The sequence below is a fragment of a genome, unplaced genomic scaffold, assembly GCF_019419815.1.
Source record: "Pyrus x bretschneideri cultivar Hongxiangsu unplaced genomic scaffold, Pyrus_bretschneideri_v1 Contig22, whole genome shotgun sequence".
In the NCBI taxonomy this organism is placed as follows: domain Eukaryota; kingdom Viridiplantae; phylum Streptophyta; class Magnoliopsida; order Rosales; family Rosaceae; genus Pyrus; species Pyrus x bretschneideri.
In genome coordinates, this window is record NW_025999524.1 from 2,350,077 (window position 1) to 2,365,361 (window position 15,285).

General features: G+C 35.8%; 2 protein-coding genes across 4 annotated transcripts; one reads left to right on the plus strand and one right to left on the minus strand.

Annotated features, from left to right (window-relative positions):
• Positions 1–2,081: 2,081 nt before the first annotated feature.
• Positions 2,082–3,559, minus strand: LOC125477550 (60S ribosomal protein L34). The gene is made up of 4 exons (XM_048584756.1): positions 3,398–3,559; positions 3,124–3,203; positions 2,526–2,635; positions 2,082–2,412 (listed from the first exon to the last, which is right to left on the minus strand). Exons 1-4 carry the CDS (start codon positions 3,474–3,476, stop codon positions 2,316–2,318), a joined length of 366 nt encoding a protein of 121 aa, XP_048440713.1. The 5' UTR covers positions 3,477–3,559; the 3' UTR covers positions 2,082–2,315.
• Positions 3,560–9,950: 6,391 nt separating this feature from the next.
• Positions 9,951–14,584, plus strand: LOC125477831 (uncharacterized protein YFR016C-like). Of its 3 annotated transcripts, XM_048585318.1 has the most exons (6): positions 9,951–10,493; positions 10,579–11,813; positions 13,118–13,543; positions 13,698–13,903; positions 14,002–14,069; positions 14,163–14,304. In XM_048585318.1, exons 1-5 carry the CDS (start codon positions 10,321–10,323, stop codon positions 14,023–14,025), a joined length of 2,064 nt encoding a protein of 687 aa, XP_048441275.1. In that variant the 5' UTR covers positions 9,951–10,320; the 3' UTR covers positions 14,026–14,069; positions 14,163–14,304. The 3 variants fall into 3 exon arrangements, 2 of the variants coding, with proteins under 2 accessions (XP_048441275.1, XP_048441274.1); XR_007258732.1 differs by having other exon boundaries at positions 13,698–14,069; positions 14,163–14,244; XM_048585317.1 differs by lacking the exon at positions 14,002–14,069 and having other exon boundaries at positions 14,163–14,584.
• The last annotated feature ends 701 nt before the right edge of the window (positions 14,585–15,285 follow it).

The following is a 15,285-nucleotide window of genomic DNA, read 5'->3' on the forward strand; positions in this document are numbered from 1 at the left end:
ATATCACTTGCTTAGAGTAAATATATTAATGGCAAAGCTTCGGTTTTGTCACTTAGTACTACATTGTAGTCAATTTTTTTTTTTACTTGTAAATAAGAGATCTTAATTTTGAATCACGCGACTGGCGAGTTTGATTCTAATTTATTCTTCACCCACAAAGAAAAAAACCATCTGTTTTTACTGCTCTTTCATCATTACCCTTTTTTTTTTTTTTTTGGCAAACAGAACTAGATTAACCAGGCACAAGAGGCCCCAAAAGAACAACGAAAGCCAAAACACCGGCAATCAACCAAGAACAAACAGGAAGTACAGGGGTTAGAAGACCCGACGCTCAAAGCAAGGCTCAAAGTGTCCCCCCTTACACCTCCCACACAAAATTAAGGCAGACAAGGTAAACCATCCTTATTTAAAACATGCACAAGTGAAGATGGGGGCCGATCAACCCAAGACACATCACACATCTCCACACATCTGCACGACGCCAAATGGTCAGCCACCAAATTAGCTAATCTTATGATCCAAGACTAGCGACAGACATGAAAGGCTTCCCCAAGCTTCATACACTTTGGTAAAATAGGAAAAGCCTCCCACCTGCCCTCAGAGATTGAGCCCTTCAAACAGGATATAGTTGCATGAGAATCCGATTCAACTACCACATGAGTAAGACCCAAAGAGATACCTAGCTCACACCCACCCTGCACCGCCAACGCTTCCGCAGTAGCCACGCAAGTCGCACGAAGCTTTGTTCTACGAGCTGCAAGAAAATTCCCCAAAAAATCCCGCGCCACTGCCCCTACATATCTAGTGCCCGTAGCAACATCCCAACTTGCATCAACATTTAGTTTAACAAAGGGAAGATTCGGCAACAACCACCTAACCTGACCCTTGCGATGAGAGAGTTGTTGCCCCCGTCGACTGGAGGAAACCTGCATAGCATCCAGAAAAGCCACCACACTGGTGGAAATGGCCGAAATTATCCATAGGAATCATTAGACTGTGGAGAAAGCAATATGTGAAGCTGAGATAGGCCCATTAAGATATCAGTCTAAGCTCAAAACTTTCAGCCCAAGATATCTAAGCCCAACTTCTTTTTTGTTCATTCGTTTTTATGATAATCCAAGAGAATTTTACCAAGCTTTTTTTCGGAAATTTCTTCCTGCTACTTAGCATTAGATGTTACGATCACTAGATGATCTAGATTGGTTTGGATTAATATTTTAATTGTGGTCCTGTGAATGCAGATCATTCAATACTCGTAGCATGAAGGTGGAACCCACTTTTTTCATCCAATTATATCATATATAACATAAAAAAGGCCAAAATTTTCTCAAACTCCTCCAAGTTGCAGACTTGCAAGAGAGAGAGGGACCAAGACTCAGCTGCTGCTATCCTACAATCATGTCCACAGAAAGGTTCCTGATCTTATTCATCAACGCAACCCGATCACCGAGTCACTCGACATCCCTTTGAGTACAGTGATGAGACCAGGAGCAAAATGCAAACTTCCAACCTGCTGCTCTCTCTGTTGCTCTTTTTTTTTTCTGCATGATCACGATCTCTCGTACTCATTCCTAATCACTTCAATTAGTCGGGCTTGTGCAGGACGTCCTATCTTAAGAAAGATAGAACGTGTTAAGAAAACCTCGTTTTTTAAGAAGAAAGGACGGGTTAAGAAAACTTGGGTTCTTCAAGAAACATGGAACATATGCTGTCATGAGATCCCAAGGTAAAGACAGAGAAGGCCATTGAAGACTTGAGTGAATTGACCAAGGAGAATGGCCTCAAAGACCATCCTCTGATAAAGGAGAAGCTCCCGAAAAGAACCTGGCATTATTTTCATGGGTGAATGACCTCAAAGACCATCCTCTGATCAAGGAGACGATCCCGCCTCACGACAAATTAATCGCCAGGCTGAAGCTTTTCTCAGCATGACCTTGTGTGATTGAGGAAGACGGAGACAAAAACTAACAAGAAACATGTATAGTTCACGCCGTTCACAAGCAGAAACATGCAAAAGCCGTGACAAGCAATCAAAAAAAGGAAAGGTTATGAAGTAATCCACATATAACTAAAATCGCAAGTGAAGCTAGTAAATCTGACATTACACAAATAATTCAAAAACGTACATGTTACCAATACAAAACAGGAAATTCCATGGTGGGATGGATTTCCGAACAAAATGAAGCACTCAACATCATAACTTAAACCATCCACAACAAAATGTGAAAGCACAAATTGGAACACCTTGAATTACTTCCCGCACCATAAGCCAAAATCAGCGTAGTCTGTAGAAACTACTTAAAATTCGGTTGATTTCACTTGGTCTTTGCAGCTTGCTTTTCCTTCGTCTTTTGAATCTTCAACACCTTTTTCACGATCTTTTGTTCCTCCACCAGAAAGGCCCTGATGATCCTGCAAACCAATAGAAAGCAAGTTGTCTAAACCCCATTGGTGCAACACAACATGAAAAGAAGACAGAAAACACACCTCCATAAGCCAAAAATGTTGTAATGAAATCTACAAACCTTTCCTTGACGGCACCTCCAGACAACACACCTCCATAAGCACGGTTAACAGTCCTGCGATTCCTAGATAATCTGGACCTCTTATACTCAGTAGGCCTCAAGTGAGGGATCTACAAACAAAGACAACAATGTATCGCCACTCAGATGAAACTTAAAGTAACTGGACTACGAATCATTACTAGGACTATACACAATATTGTATTGAGGGGAGAATGTATAAGTTCCAAGTGTACTTTTTACTTCGAGAAAAGGTTAAATTCACAAGAACTTGAACCGTTCCATCTCCATACGGAATGGTGAATCGAGCATGATAATTCTAGCACAAATTAAATGAATCCAATTACACGAGGGCAGATCAACAACAGTTTCATAGACAGCTGCTCCAACTCTAATGCATAACCTATCAACGAACTGGCATTTTGGTTGTGCTATATCGTAAAGTAATAGAACTAAACTTTCACTCATTTGCAAACGCAAAACACTGGGAACCCATGAAAATACTACGGATACGAAACTAACATACGAGATCCTATTAAAAAAACATAAAATGTGAAAACAAAGACAACATTTCGAATTGAAATAAGGCAAAAATACATACCCCTTGAATTCTCTTGCCGGTAACAGGGCACTTGGGCCCACTGGCCCTCTTCTTAGTGGTCTGGTACACTAGCTTCCCTCCTGTTCACCCAAAACAACCATCAATAACAGCGCCAACACTTCAATTAACACAAATTAAACAAAAATCAAAATACCATCTTAATCCCAAAATACCACCTTAATCCAACATTTCATATGCCCAAAAAAAACACAAATTTGACCCAGAAACGAAGCAAACAAGACTTAGGGTTTGAAAGCAATAATATTTAGTTTACCAGGGGTTTTGACGATCCTGTGCTGGTTGGATTTGGTGGCGTAGCTGTGCCGGGCGCGATATGTGAGACGCTGCACCATTTTTGCTATCGAGTTAGCTGTCCCTAAATCTAGGGTTTTGTCGAAGATGAAGGCTTTATATGGAACAATAATTTAATGGATTTGCTTATGATCGGAGGGTTGTAATTAGATCTCTACTTCACTGCCACCAATAATTTGATACGGTGTCGTTTCAATCAAACTGGACTGCTGGTTAGGCCCACTTTCGTAAGTTATTGGGCTGGTTAGGCCCACTAAACTCTCCCGGACATTGTTTTGGATCAAGTAGCCATCTTGTGCAGATGTTGCCTAACCATCAACCTAATCTTAAGTTAAGTTGATTATAATAGTGTTTATCCCCCTTGAATTAAGTTTGAATCTCTTTCTTTGTAAAATATCATTTGTATCGAAATCATTATAACAAGAAGTTGCACCGCAAGGTACCATTTTGTCTAAGGCATATGGTCTTGATTTTTCAAGAGAAGCTCTTGAGGTTCAATTTTATGAACGACAATTTTTTATTAAACAAAAATATAGCATGTAGTATTTTGCATGCGATCTCCTAATAGTCAAGTAGTGTGTCATGTCTAACCACCAAAAGATGATTCGGTGGTTAAGAACGAATTTCAGATCCGTATTTCACACGGCATGTTCAGGATTCGGTTCATGACGCTCGTGGATCACACGACTATGATCATCGAAAGTTGAAATATCTCTATGAGTCTTTCTAGCCCTAAAAGAGTGGGTTATCGTGGCAAAGTCATCAATTGTTCCCCTTTTTAGAAAAAAAACTGGTAGCATATGCTATCTTATACATTAAGAGAGATTCATAGATATCGCCAACTATATTATAACCCTATATATATATATATTCCCATTACTTGATTAGTCATCAAACGAGTGAAATGACCTAATTTTCTCCAGTGTTTGACCTAATGCAACCCCTTTTGGCTTTCTACAAAGCAACAAAGACCTAGACCGACCCTTCCATTTTCCTCTTAAGCATATGAACATGCAAGGAAAATACAAAGTTAGCTTTGTCTTCTCTAATATTCCAATTTCCAATGACCAACATCGGGTGATTGATCACTCGTGGTGCACATTTCTTCCTTCCGTCTTAAGCTAAAATTCGTAAAGCATATGAGTGAAAGGTTAGGAGACGAAGAATACCTCCATGTCAACGTCACCATTCACCATCCTACCATGCCACATTGATATGGGCAGGTTCGATTTTTCCAATTGACTTTGCACCATTTGTGCATCACGTTACGGATACGGCAGCTTTATTAAATTATAAATAGTGCTTTACGTCATTTGAATTCAGATAGATTTCACTCGTTGGTGGTTAAAAAAACATGTAAGTCGTATTCGTTGGGTTAAAATTATGTTTTTTAAACAACACGAAGTTGTGTGTTTTGTGCGGTGCGAGTCTAGTTTTCAATGTTGATGTCCCATCTTTACATGCGTGTGCATTGTGAGTAGTTTAGACAAAGTTTCTAGATTGTGATTATTATGATTAAGCATATAATGACATGCTATTTGCTTGATAATGACGTTCACGGCCGGCAAGACCATCCATTTTGCGGAGGAAACGGAATGATTCGAATATTTATGATATTGAAATTGAATTGAAACCAAGAACTATAAGTTCACAAGTGTACTCATCAAAATACGAGTATAGGGTTTGTTTGAAAGTGTTTTTAGAATGATTGTAACCGCTTTCGGTGAAAATATTTTAGGAGTCGATCCTTAGTAAAAATGCAAGTGAATCTTATAAACAAAACACTTGAAGTGATTCTTAGAAGAAACAAATGACTGATGCTTCTTTCAGAAAACATTTCAAGTGTTTATTTTTAAATTAAAAAATATTTTCTCTAAAATTACTTTTATTCATTTAAACACACTTATGAAACGAGTCCATTTTCTCTAACGACTGAACATCGATTCTTTGGTTCTTTTCCCACCAATTTTCTCAAGATAATTGGTATGAATAAGACTCCACATTTCTCGCAACTACATATCATTACCCATAACCGGATCATGAGTAACTTCAACCTAGCTAGAACACAACGTAACATCTTCAATAAGCGTCCAATTCGTACTTGCATCATTAGTCATTTTGTGGGAAACCAATTAGATTGAAACTTTGAGAGAAAGATTGGAATATGATTGAAAGTATTTGAGAAAATATGAAATTGTGGTTGAAACTTTGAGAAAATATGAAATTATGGTTGTAACTTTGAGAAAATATGAAATTATGGTTGAAACCTTGAGAAAATATGAAATTGTGGTTGAAACTTTGAAATTATGGTTGAAACCTTGAGAAAATATGAAATTGTGGTTGAAAGTTTGAGAAAATATGAAATTGTGGTTGAAACTTTGAGAAAATATGAAATTATGGTTGAAACTTTGAGAAAATATGGTTTAAAGTACTTGAGAGAAAGATTGGAATATGGTTGAAAGATTGGAATAAGGTAGAAGATGATGAGAATGTATTTATAGAAAAGAAAAATCAATTTTTTTTTTTAATTTCAGATTTTTTTTATTAATTAATTTTTTTTTTATATTAACTTAATTAATTTGTGCCGTCGGATTAAAAAAAAATTGAAATCCAACCCTCCAGATTGTGCCAAATGGCACAACGGTAACTTTTCAGATTTTTTAAATGTTAATTTTTTTTTTTTTTTATTTATAAAGGCGAAAACGTGGACCATTGATCTCAAATCCAACGGTTGAAATTAATGAAGGTTTGAATTTTTTTTTTACCATTGGAAATTCAACGGTCCACAAAAGGTAACCTTTTAAATCCAACAGATGTGGAACTCCCACGTGGCCTCCAACAGTAACATTACGCATGCCTATGTCGTGGGCCCCAGTGCCTGAAACATGTCAGGGACGCGCCCTCACGTGCACGTGTTATGCACACACCTGACTAAAAAAATAATAAAACGTGGGTGACGTTAACGTTGCATCACCCCAACCTCGGATTCTCGGGCCAGCGATTCTCGCTGGGCCTCTCGCTCGGGCCCCCTCCTGCACAGTCGCCCACATGGGCTGGACATAATTGCTGGGGCTATTGCCCCTTGTTCTGGAGCCGGTCCATCCGGCCGTAGAGCACGGTGAAGTTGCTTTTAATTCCTGAGAATTGTGAAAGCATGCTAAAGACATAACACCTATAGACAAATATTGTTGTCACCATTAAATATTAAATTAAAGTTAGTTTTTAATTATATATAAGGAATAGTTATTAGCACTCTAAAAATCTCATTTTACACTTCAAAACTCTTTATATTAAGAAGAAAAATACACTTATAAGGAGTGTAGAATGAAATTTTTGAAATGTCAATAACATTTTCCTATATATATTGTTGTCTCTATTAAATGTTAAATTAAAGTTAGTTTTTAATTATATATATTGTTGTCTCTATTAAATATTAAATTAAAGTTAATCTTTAATTATATTTAAAAACGTCACCATATTAAAATGGAAGGTTGATAATTGCTATATTCAGCATGCATGGCAATATGTTTCAATAAGTTTGCTAATTTTGTCCAGCAAACCCACTAACTAAATTTCCTAAAATTGAAGATATAATTAACATGTTCCGATACAATATTCTATAAAAACGTTCGATCACTTTTGGTTTAACCGACTATTTATTTAGTAACAGTGGGTTTAAAATAGTGACCAAAATTCTAAATTTACGAAAAAGTACACGACCAAAAAAAATATAATATGGAAAAGTATACACATTTGATAAACATGAAACCGAAACTGACTTTGCTGTGCAACCTCAAGTGAGGTATTTTATTTGGTCCTGGAAATTCATAAATTTGGTGCTGAATTACAAAGTTACGCATTAACTAAAACTGATTTAATTTCGAAATTAACAAATAACAACAATTCCTTTTCCGAAGGTCATTAATCTCTTTATATTTTTTTGGCCAAAGATCTCCTTATATTTAGTAATTTAAATATAATTAAGATGAATGTCAGTTACATTCCTTTTTTCAAAATTTCTATTATGATACGTAAATGGTATATTTACATTAACATTGGAGAAATGAACTGATATCATACTCGTTATTCATGAGATTCATATGTAAGATTATTCATTACAAATGAAAAGAAAATTACTAAACCGTAGTACTAAATAAAGTTTTAAAATACGTCAGATGCTAGTTGGAAAAGTTAAGACTTAAAACTTAAGCCATCATAACAATGCCATCATCACAGACCAATGCAACAAAAATAAGAAAAACTCAAAACAAAAAACCAAATTTGAAAATTCAGTAATTCACAACTTGGATTCTTTTGGAGTAGGTTACCTAACAAACCTTTTTTCTAACAAACGATATCCTTTGCCCAGAAAACCCGTTTAACTTAATTAAAAAAACTTTAAAACAATGGAACCGCTTAGCCACTGCCAACCTGCCTAGCCCCTACTCGATTTTTTTCCACATTTTGGCCTAAAACGGATCGGTCTTTCACCGTCTAGTGCCTAGGCCAATTTTTTGAATAGAAAACTTCATTTGAATCCTTGGCAAAGATGACTTTTACATTAAAACCATGAGTAAGATCAAAATCTAATTTTAGTCCCTTGATACATTAATAACCTCATTTATTAATTATATTTTGATTTATTAATTATTTCTCTTTTTCTTCCTAATTTTTAATGTATTAATTTTATTTCATTATAATTTTCATTTTTATTTCATTTATCTTAATATATTTTGTTGTAAACATTTAATAAACTAATTTTTGTTATACAATATATTTCAATGTATTTTGTCCTCTTCATTTAGATACATTAAATTCATTATAATACATTTCAATACATAGATTTAGGTATACACATTTCGGAATATACATTTCGATACAAACATTTAGTTACATTAATTCAAATTAATACATTTCGGTGCATATATTTTGGTACACACATTTAGGTACATTAATTTAATATAATACATTTTGGTGCATATATTTCGGTACATACATTTCAGTACTAACATTTAAATACTTTACTTTAGTATAATATATTTCGGTACTAACATTTATGGTATGCAGACGGGACGGGACGAGACGAGACGGGGCAGGACAGAACGGAACCTTATGTTTGGTACGCGCATGACGGAATAGGACGATCATTCCGTTCTGCGTTTGGTAAGTGCATGATGGCACGTAACCAAAAGATTAAATGACTAACTTGTCCATGTTTCGCATGTTATTTGGTACAATGTTTATGCGTAGAATAGAATGGCACAGTTTTATTTTATTTTTTTAACTTGTTCATATTCAATCTAAAGGTATGATTAAATGAGAAAGCAAAGTGAATCATCAGTTTTTTGAAATATTTAATAATAAAAAAAATTTACTTTTATATAATTAAAACTTAAAAAATAAAAAATAAAAAATAAAAAGAAGAAGAAGAACTGTTCATCTTCTTCTTCCCCATTACAACTTCTCAGAGAATTTCAAATCCAAGATCATGAGCTGGTGGTGGGCCAGAGCTGTTGGCGCTGCCAAGGCAATCATAACCACAACTCCTCCTGTATCGATCCTTTCCAACTTTTTATTTATTTGTTTTTCCTAATTAACGTTTTTAATTCCGAATTTTGCAGAAAAAATTCGATGAAGAGGAACTGCCGCGAACTCCCCAGAGTGTGGGTCTGTGGTGGAGGGAGCATTATGGTCGAGGAAGATGCAACTGGGTTTGTGGTGGAGGAGGATGAGGTTGCCAAAGAGAGGGAGGGTAGAAGAGAGGAAGGCTACAGGAGAGAGAGTGAGGGTAGAAGAGAGGGATTAATGAAAAACAATATAGGTATTGTTGTCCAAAAAAATTGTAATTTTGTGTTCCACGGGCGTGGAATGAGTCGTTCCAAGGGGGAAGGTGGAACGAAAAAGTAACCAAATTTCGTTCCGCGGGACAGCGCGTTCCACTTTTTTTAGCGCACCAAGCGTGGGATGGAACGCCTCGTCCCACTTCATTCTGTCTCGTCCCACGTACCAAACAGTATCTTAGGTACATTAATTGAGTCTTTCAAGTTTGAAGAATGTTAAATAAAATTAATAAATTAAAAAACTCTTTTTTGGTCAAAAAATGAATTAAAATTTGTATATTAATAAATTTAAATATTTAATGGGAGACATTAAATAAAATGCACATTAATTATTTTGAATTAAGGACACATTAATGGATTATAATCAATATATAATCTAACACAAGGTTTATTTTAAATTTCAATCTTCTTGAAATATTAAAGTTAAAAAACCTTTTTTTAGAATTGTGATACTAAGTGGTTATAGGATCGTATTCTTTGATCGATAATTTACATTATTTAAAAAAACAAGTTATTGTACCTTCAAAAGAGAAAAAGTTGTTGTAATCTTCATTTAACCATTTGATAATAAAGTTAATTTTATATTACCAAAAGAAAATAAAGTTAATTTTATATTTTAAACCTGCTATAAAGCTAGTAGCTTGTAGCTTTTTGGCCTTCACCCAAACCAAAAGATTGGACGGTTTTAGTAGACCTCAAGTTTCTCAACGTCCATTGACCGTTCTTTCTTTTGAGTCCAAGTTCCAAACTTTCGAGTTCATAACACCCAAATGGAAACCACTTTAACTGTTGTTTCGAGAAATCAAAGCGACCCACAAACACGTTAAACTCCAGTTCCATGTATCCATTATTATTCCATCGCAATCTCCTCCAACAATCTCGCACATTTTTGTCTCCAGATTTTTCACCCCCTCAGATTCCGCTGTCTGCAAGTGGGTTTTGTCGTCCACTTTCCCCCAATGGATTCTGACCTAATAAAATTTCCAGATCTTCTCTCCCTGTTAAACTTTGCTTAGGATTGAGAAAAAACAAAGGGTTGATTGAAATGATGGTCACCAGGAAATTCCACGTGCTCAAAACCCAATTTGAAACATTTGCTAAGGGTTTGCTGAGCAAGTCCCTGTACGGAAACATGGTTGGAGTCGTTGGTTCTATGTGGGTTCTGGTTTGCAGCTACTTTTTCGTCGTTTTTGGATTCGTAAGCAGATACATGCTCAGGTATGGTGAAGTTCGAGTCTGTGATTTTCCCAGTTGAAAAGTTTGATGGGTTTGAACTGATTAATGGGTTTCTTTCTTTTTTCAGATTCCAGGCAGATAATCCGAGAGATCAAAGTCAGAGTTCTTGGATTTCAGACATTTCTGTGTTCAAAGAAGAAGAAGAAGAAGAAGAAGAAGAAGAAGATGCATTCTTTGATTCGTCTAATAGCAAAATTGATGAGGAACACGGAGAAGAAGAAACAGGGGCTTTGGGTTTTTCGGAGACGGTGTCGGCCGCGAGCACCGATCCTTACGAGTTCAGGTATGGGAAAGATGTTAGTTGCTACATGGAAGAACCGACAGCTATGAGCTTTGTTGTCCAAGAATTGTATGCAGACTGGAGCAATTCAAATATTAATGGTAATCAAGAGAAAACAGCGGCAGAAACAGAGGATGTCGATGATCAAGAAAAAACAGAGGAAAAAACAGAGGATTTTGATGAAGATCGAGAAAAAGCACAGGACTTGGCAGAAAGTGTTTGTACAGAAGAGCACCCTTTTAAGAGTTTTAGTTTTATGAAGTTTCCGGTTGCTGAAATTGCGCCTTCGGGGACGGTTAAGCCTCCGGAAACTGCAAGTTTTGGTGAGCATGATTCATCAGATGATGTTCAATCGCTTGTCCAAAATCGTGCCGCGGTTTCTGATTCTAAAGAAGAGTCGGCTACATCAAGAGGAGGAGGAACTGATGAGGTGGATTCAATTACTTACGAGTTTGATGTGGGAAGAAATGTGAGCGAGCGATTGGAACCTCAAAGCCTAGTAATCATGAAGGGAGATGAACAGACGGTTAAGATGAATACGGATGATTTTCAATTGCATGAATTTAGTATCCCAAATAGTAAAGAAGTTCTTTTTTCAGATTCAGAAAATGGTTCTGATGATGAATACATCGAATTTTCAAAACCCCAAGTTTCTGACTTTAAGGAGGAAGTTGGTCCTCAAATTGCAGAGCAATCAGCAGAAGAAATTGGATTGCAGGAGGCAAATTTCGGGTCGGATCAGGATGGCGAAGACGAGGATGATGAGCCATGGGAGCATGATGATCTAATCGAGCAGCTGAAAAATGAAATAAGAAATGGGGGAGGCGGGAGGCTTCCGACAATTTTAGAAGAAGAAACTGAGTGTACAGATACGGTGGATAATCTGAAGCTGAAGCCGCTGGTTATCGAGGAAAAGCTCGAATTCAAAGATCGAATGGCTGAGATTCAGAAGGTGTACAAAAGCTACGCAGAGAAGATGAAGAAGCTGGATATCTTGAACAACCAGACCATGCATGCAATTGGTAAGTTTGACATAAAACCACTCTGTTTCAATTTGTTTTACATTTCTTTTACTTGAAAGTTTATCGATTTGCAGACGCAAATTAAGTCAATAGAGTCAAATTAGTATGTCCAACCTCTTGCATCTAAGTTCAAATACTAAATTTTATAAGTTAGAAATTCCTCAGTTTTGTTTTAGTGCGAGAAAAGTCATGAAGCAATTTCGTATTTATTTGCTCGAATTCTAAATTTTATAAGTTAGGTATATCTCAATTTTGTTTTAGTGCGAGAAAAGTCATGAAGTAATTTCGTATTTTATTTGTTCATTGGATTTTTTCAATTTACATGCATTCAAGAAGATTTGGTCGTTTACTTTTTAGTATGAATGGCTGAATATTATTTTGTTGTCCTGTTGAACAACAACAAACTCTTATCTCATTAAGTGAGATGTGCGTATAAATCCTTGAGCGACACTAGGTTCGGTTTTGTATCTAATCTTTCGTTAGGTTCAAGTACTTCATATATTTTCTTAAATTTTGTTTTTAACTCTGCCTCACAATGGTCTAACAATAATGTGATTTAAATTTACCTTTTGCGAGAATTAAACTTAAAATCTCTCATTTATAAATAAAAAAGAATATTACTAAACTATAGTACTAAATAACATCCCAAGCATCTTTTGGAGAATATGTTGCTTTCTGGGCCTGCAACATCATCTTTATTCCTATCATTTTCCACTAATTAGCGGGCATCAAATGTTTTTTTATTTTTTTATTTCATTTTATGTGGTGGAGGCCAATGGGCCTAAGCTTGGGTTCGTTATTGATACACAAATCGATTTCTATATATTAAGGTTTCTATGAAGATCAAACATTTATTTTTATTCGGAGTCAATTTATAATTAAAAGTTGATATATACCTAATAATGTTTACTTTTGTATAATAATAATGTTTACTTAGACAGTAAGGTTCGCCTTTCTAGGTAATAATATGACATTATCTCATGAATGTTTTTAATGTGATGATGTAGTGTGTATATAAAGCGCCGTAAAATTAAGAAAGTGAAGAATAAAAAATAATTTGAACTATTACACATTTTTGTTATTTTTTTGCTCCACATCGAAGTACTTTTTTCCTTAGTGAAGATCACATTTCAAGTTTCTCATAGGCCTTCAAAATCTTTGATTGACTCTGTATATGAGTTATACTAGCTGGTTAAGTCAATGTCTGCTCTTTTGCATTTAAATTCGAATCTTCTTATGTATTAGAACAATTTAAAATGTATTTGTCTAATGCTGATCATTGCTTAATTGATGCTTTTCTGCAGGTTTTCTCCAGCTGAAAGATCAAGTGAGATCAATGTCAATCCAAAAATCTTCAACGTTTCCACTTGTGAAGTCTCTTATTTCACAAAACTTATGGCGATGCAAAACACAAAGGCACCCCACAGCTCTTGCTCCAATGCCAAAAGTTGTCGGGGACTTGCACAAAGACTTTGAATTGGTGTACGTAGGGCAGGTTTGCCTTTCTTGGGAAATACTTAACTGGCAGCATGGAAAAGCCCTAGAACTGCAGCAATATGACAATCAAACATCTCACCATCGATATAACTTAGTAGCCACTGAGTTCCAACTGTTTCAAGTGCTCCTTCAAAGATTCATAGAGGACGATCCTTTTCAAGGCCCCAGGGTCCAGCATTACGTGAGGAATCGATGCGTTCTTTGTAACCTTCTCCAAGTTCCTCCAATCAAAGGTAATGTTCACAGGTTCGAGTGTTTAATATCTTGAACAATCAGACCATGCACGCAATTCACAAGTTTGATAACATAATATGTCAAATTGCAATACATCTTTATGTAGATAACTTTTTAGATTATGTAATGGTTCATATGTTAATTGCGTCGTAGATGATAAGAAGCATCTAACAAGAGGGGAGGAGGAAACGATTATTTTGAGTGGAATGCTAGTGAAGATCATCGAAGAATCAATGCATATATTTTGGAACTTTGTTCGTACGGATGAGAGGAATGCCAACCTAAAGGGGCTTCAAGAGACTCAGGTCGACCATAAGGATTTAGAGCTTCTCCTGGACATTCGGAAAGATCTCCAAAAGGTTTTACATACCTTTCTTCAAATTAATTTTGACTGAGTATTTTCCATTTTGTGTTATACCCAATTTTACTACATTTTTTACGGTGTTGCTCGAACAAGGGACAAAAGCGCAAGCAATTGTGAGCAACTTTGAATATCGAACAACACATTTCTCATCCATACACTTGGTATTTGATCGTACTAAATGAACAAGAACTCACTATTGCTCTTTTTTTGTCCCTCCAAAAAACGATACTTATTATTTATTTGTTGTATTGCAGAAGGAGAAAAAACTTAAAGAAATACATAGAAGTGAAAATTGTGTAGTGAAGAAGTTCCAAAAGCACCAAGAGAGACGACTTGAGCACAGTCTATTCATTGCTCAAGTTGAATTGAGGTTGATTTCAAGAGTGCTAAACTTGTCAAAAATCAAAACGGAGCAGTTGGTTTGGTGCCACGAAAAGCTGGAGAATATCAATTTTGTTCATAGGAAGGTTCATGTGGAGCCGTCGTTTTTGCTTTTCCCATGTTGACACTTTTTGTATGTTAACATGGCAGGATGTGTGCCATGCCATTTTCTGCACGTACGGATGCTGCTTTTTGACATATACTTGTAAAAAATAGGTAGATAATAGGTGGAGTAAATTGTATTGTTACACACATGTTGGTGCAAATAATTACTAAATAAAAGTTCATTACAAAATAGCTATACTATGTTTTTGTTCCTAACAAAAGTAGACGATAGGTTAGGAACACGTTTGAAAACACGGGTGAAAGTATTATCGGATCCAGGAGTTTCTTGTTAGGGAAATAAATCAATAAGGCACACACCCAACACATCAACCAAATCGCCACCATTTTCTAAGATCAAATATTTCGAGCCGGCTTCCATTAAAAATACAAACTTTCTTTTTTATGGTGCGATCACATAAGAACATAAACTTTGTCCTTTTTTTTTTCCGACGTTAGAATTTTTTGTCAAACAACTTGCCTGACAACTATACTCAAGATAAAGCGTTTGTTAAAGTTGTAGAGCATCGTAAATAACAAAAAGGACTAGTAGTGGCAATAATTATCACTCGTATTTATTTTGATTTACAACTTCAAATTAATTTGATCATATAACAGTATTTCAATACGACACAATATTGTAAGCAACATTTCACATGCAATTTCAGCCTTGTATTTGTAAATATTTGGGCCCCAAAAGAATGAACTCGTTGCATCGTCCCAAAAAATCCGTCAAATATTTTGTCAAACCCCACCCAACCAAGGATGTGGAAGCATCGCTAACACTCGGCCGCGTTGCCTAACATGTTCCAACAAAATCAGTTCAAAATCCAAATCAAAGTATGAGAAATGTCAGATCCAAATAAAGTAAAGAAGAATAAAGAACAAGGACTT

Excerpts from the sequence above, each read along its gene's own strand:
- LOC125477831 (XM_048585317.1), top strand. The coding sequence starts at position 10,321 with ATGATGGTCACCAGGAAATTCCACGTGCTCAAAACCCAATTTGAAACA. Across the intron at positions 10,494-10,578 it reads GTAAGCAGATACATGCTCAG|ATTCCAGGCAGATAATCCGA; the intron begins GTATGGTGAAGT and ends TTCTTTTTTCAG. Across the intron at positions 13,904-14,162 it reads TTCGGAAAGATCTCCAAAAG|AAGGAGAAAAAACTTAAAGA; the intron begins GTTTTACATACC and ends GTTGTATTGCAG.
- LOC125477550 (XM_048584756.1), bottom strand. The coding sequence starts at position 3,476 with ATGGTGCAGCGTCTCACATATCGCGCCCGGCACAGCTACGCCACCAAA. Across the intron at positions 3,204-3,397 it reads CAGGATCGTCAAAACCCCTG|GAGGGAAGCTAGTGTACCAG; the intron begins GTAAACTAAATA and ends TTGGGTGAACAG. Across the intron at positions 2,636-3,123 it reads CCGGCAAGAGAATTCAAGGG|ATCCCTCACTTGAGGCCTAC; the intron begins GTATGTATTTTT and ends CTTTGTTTGTAG.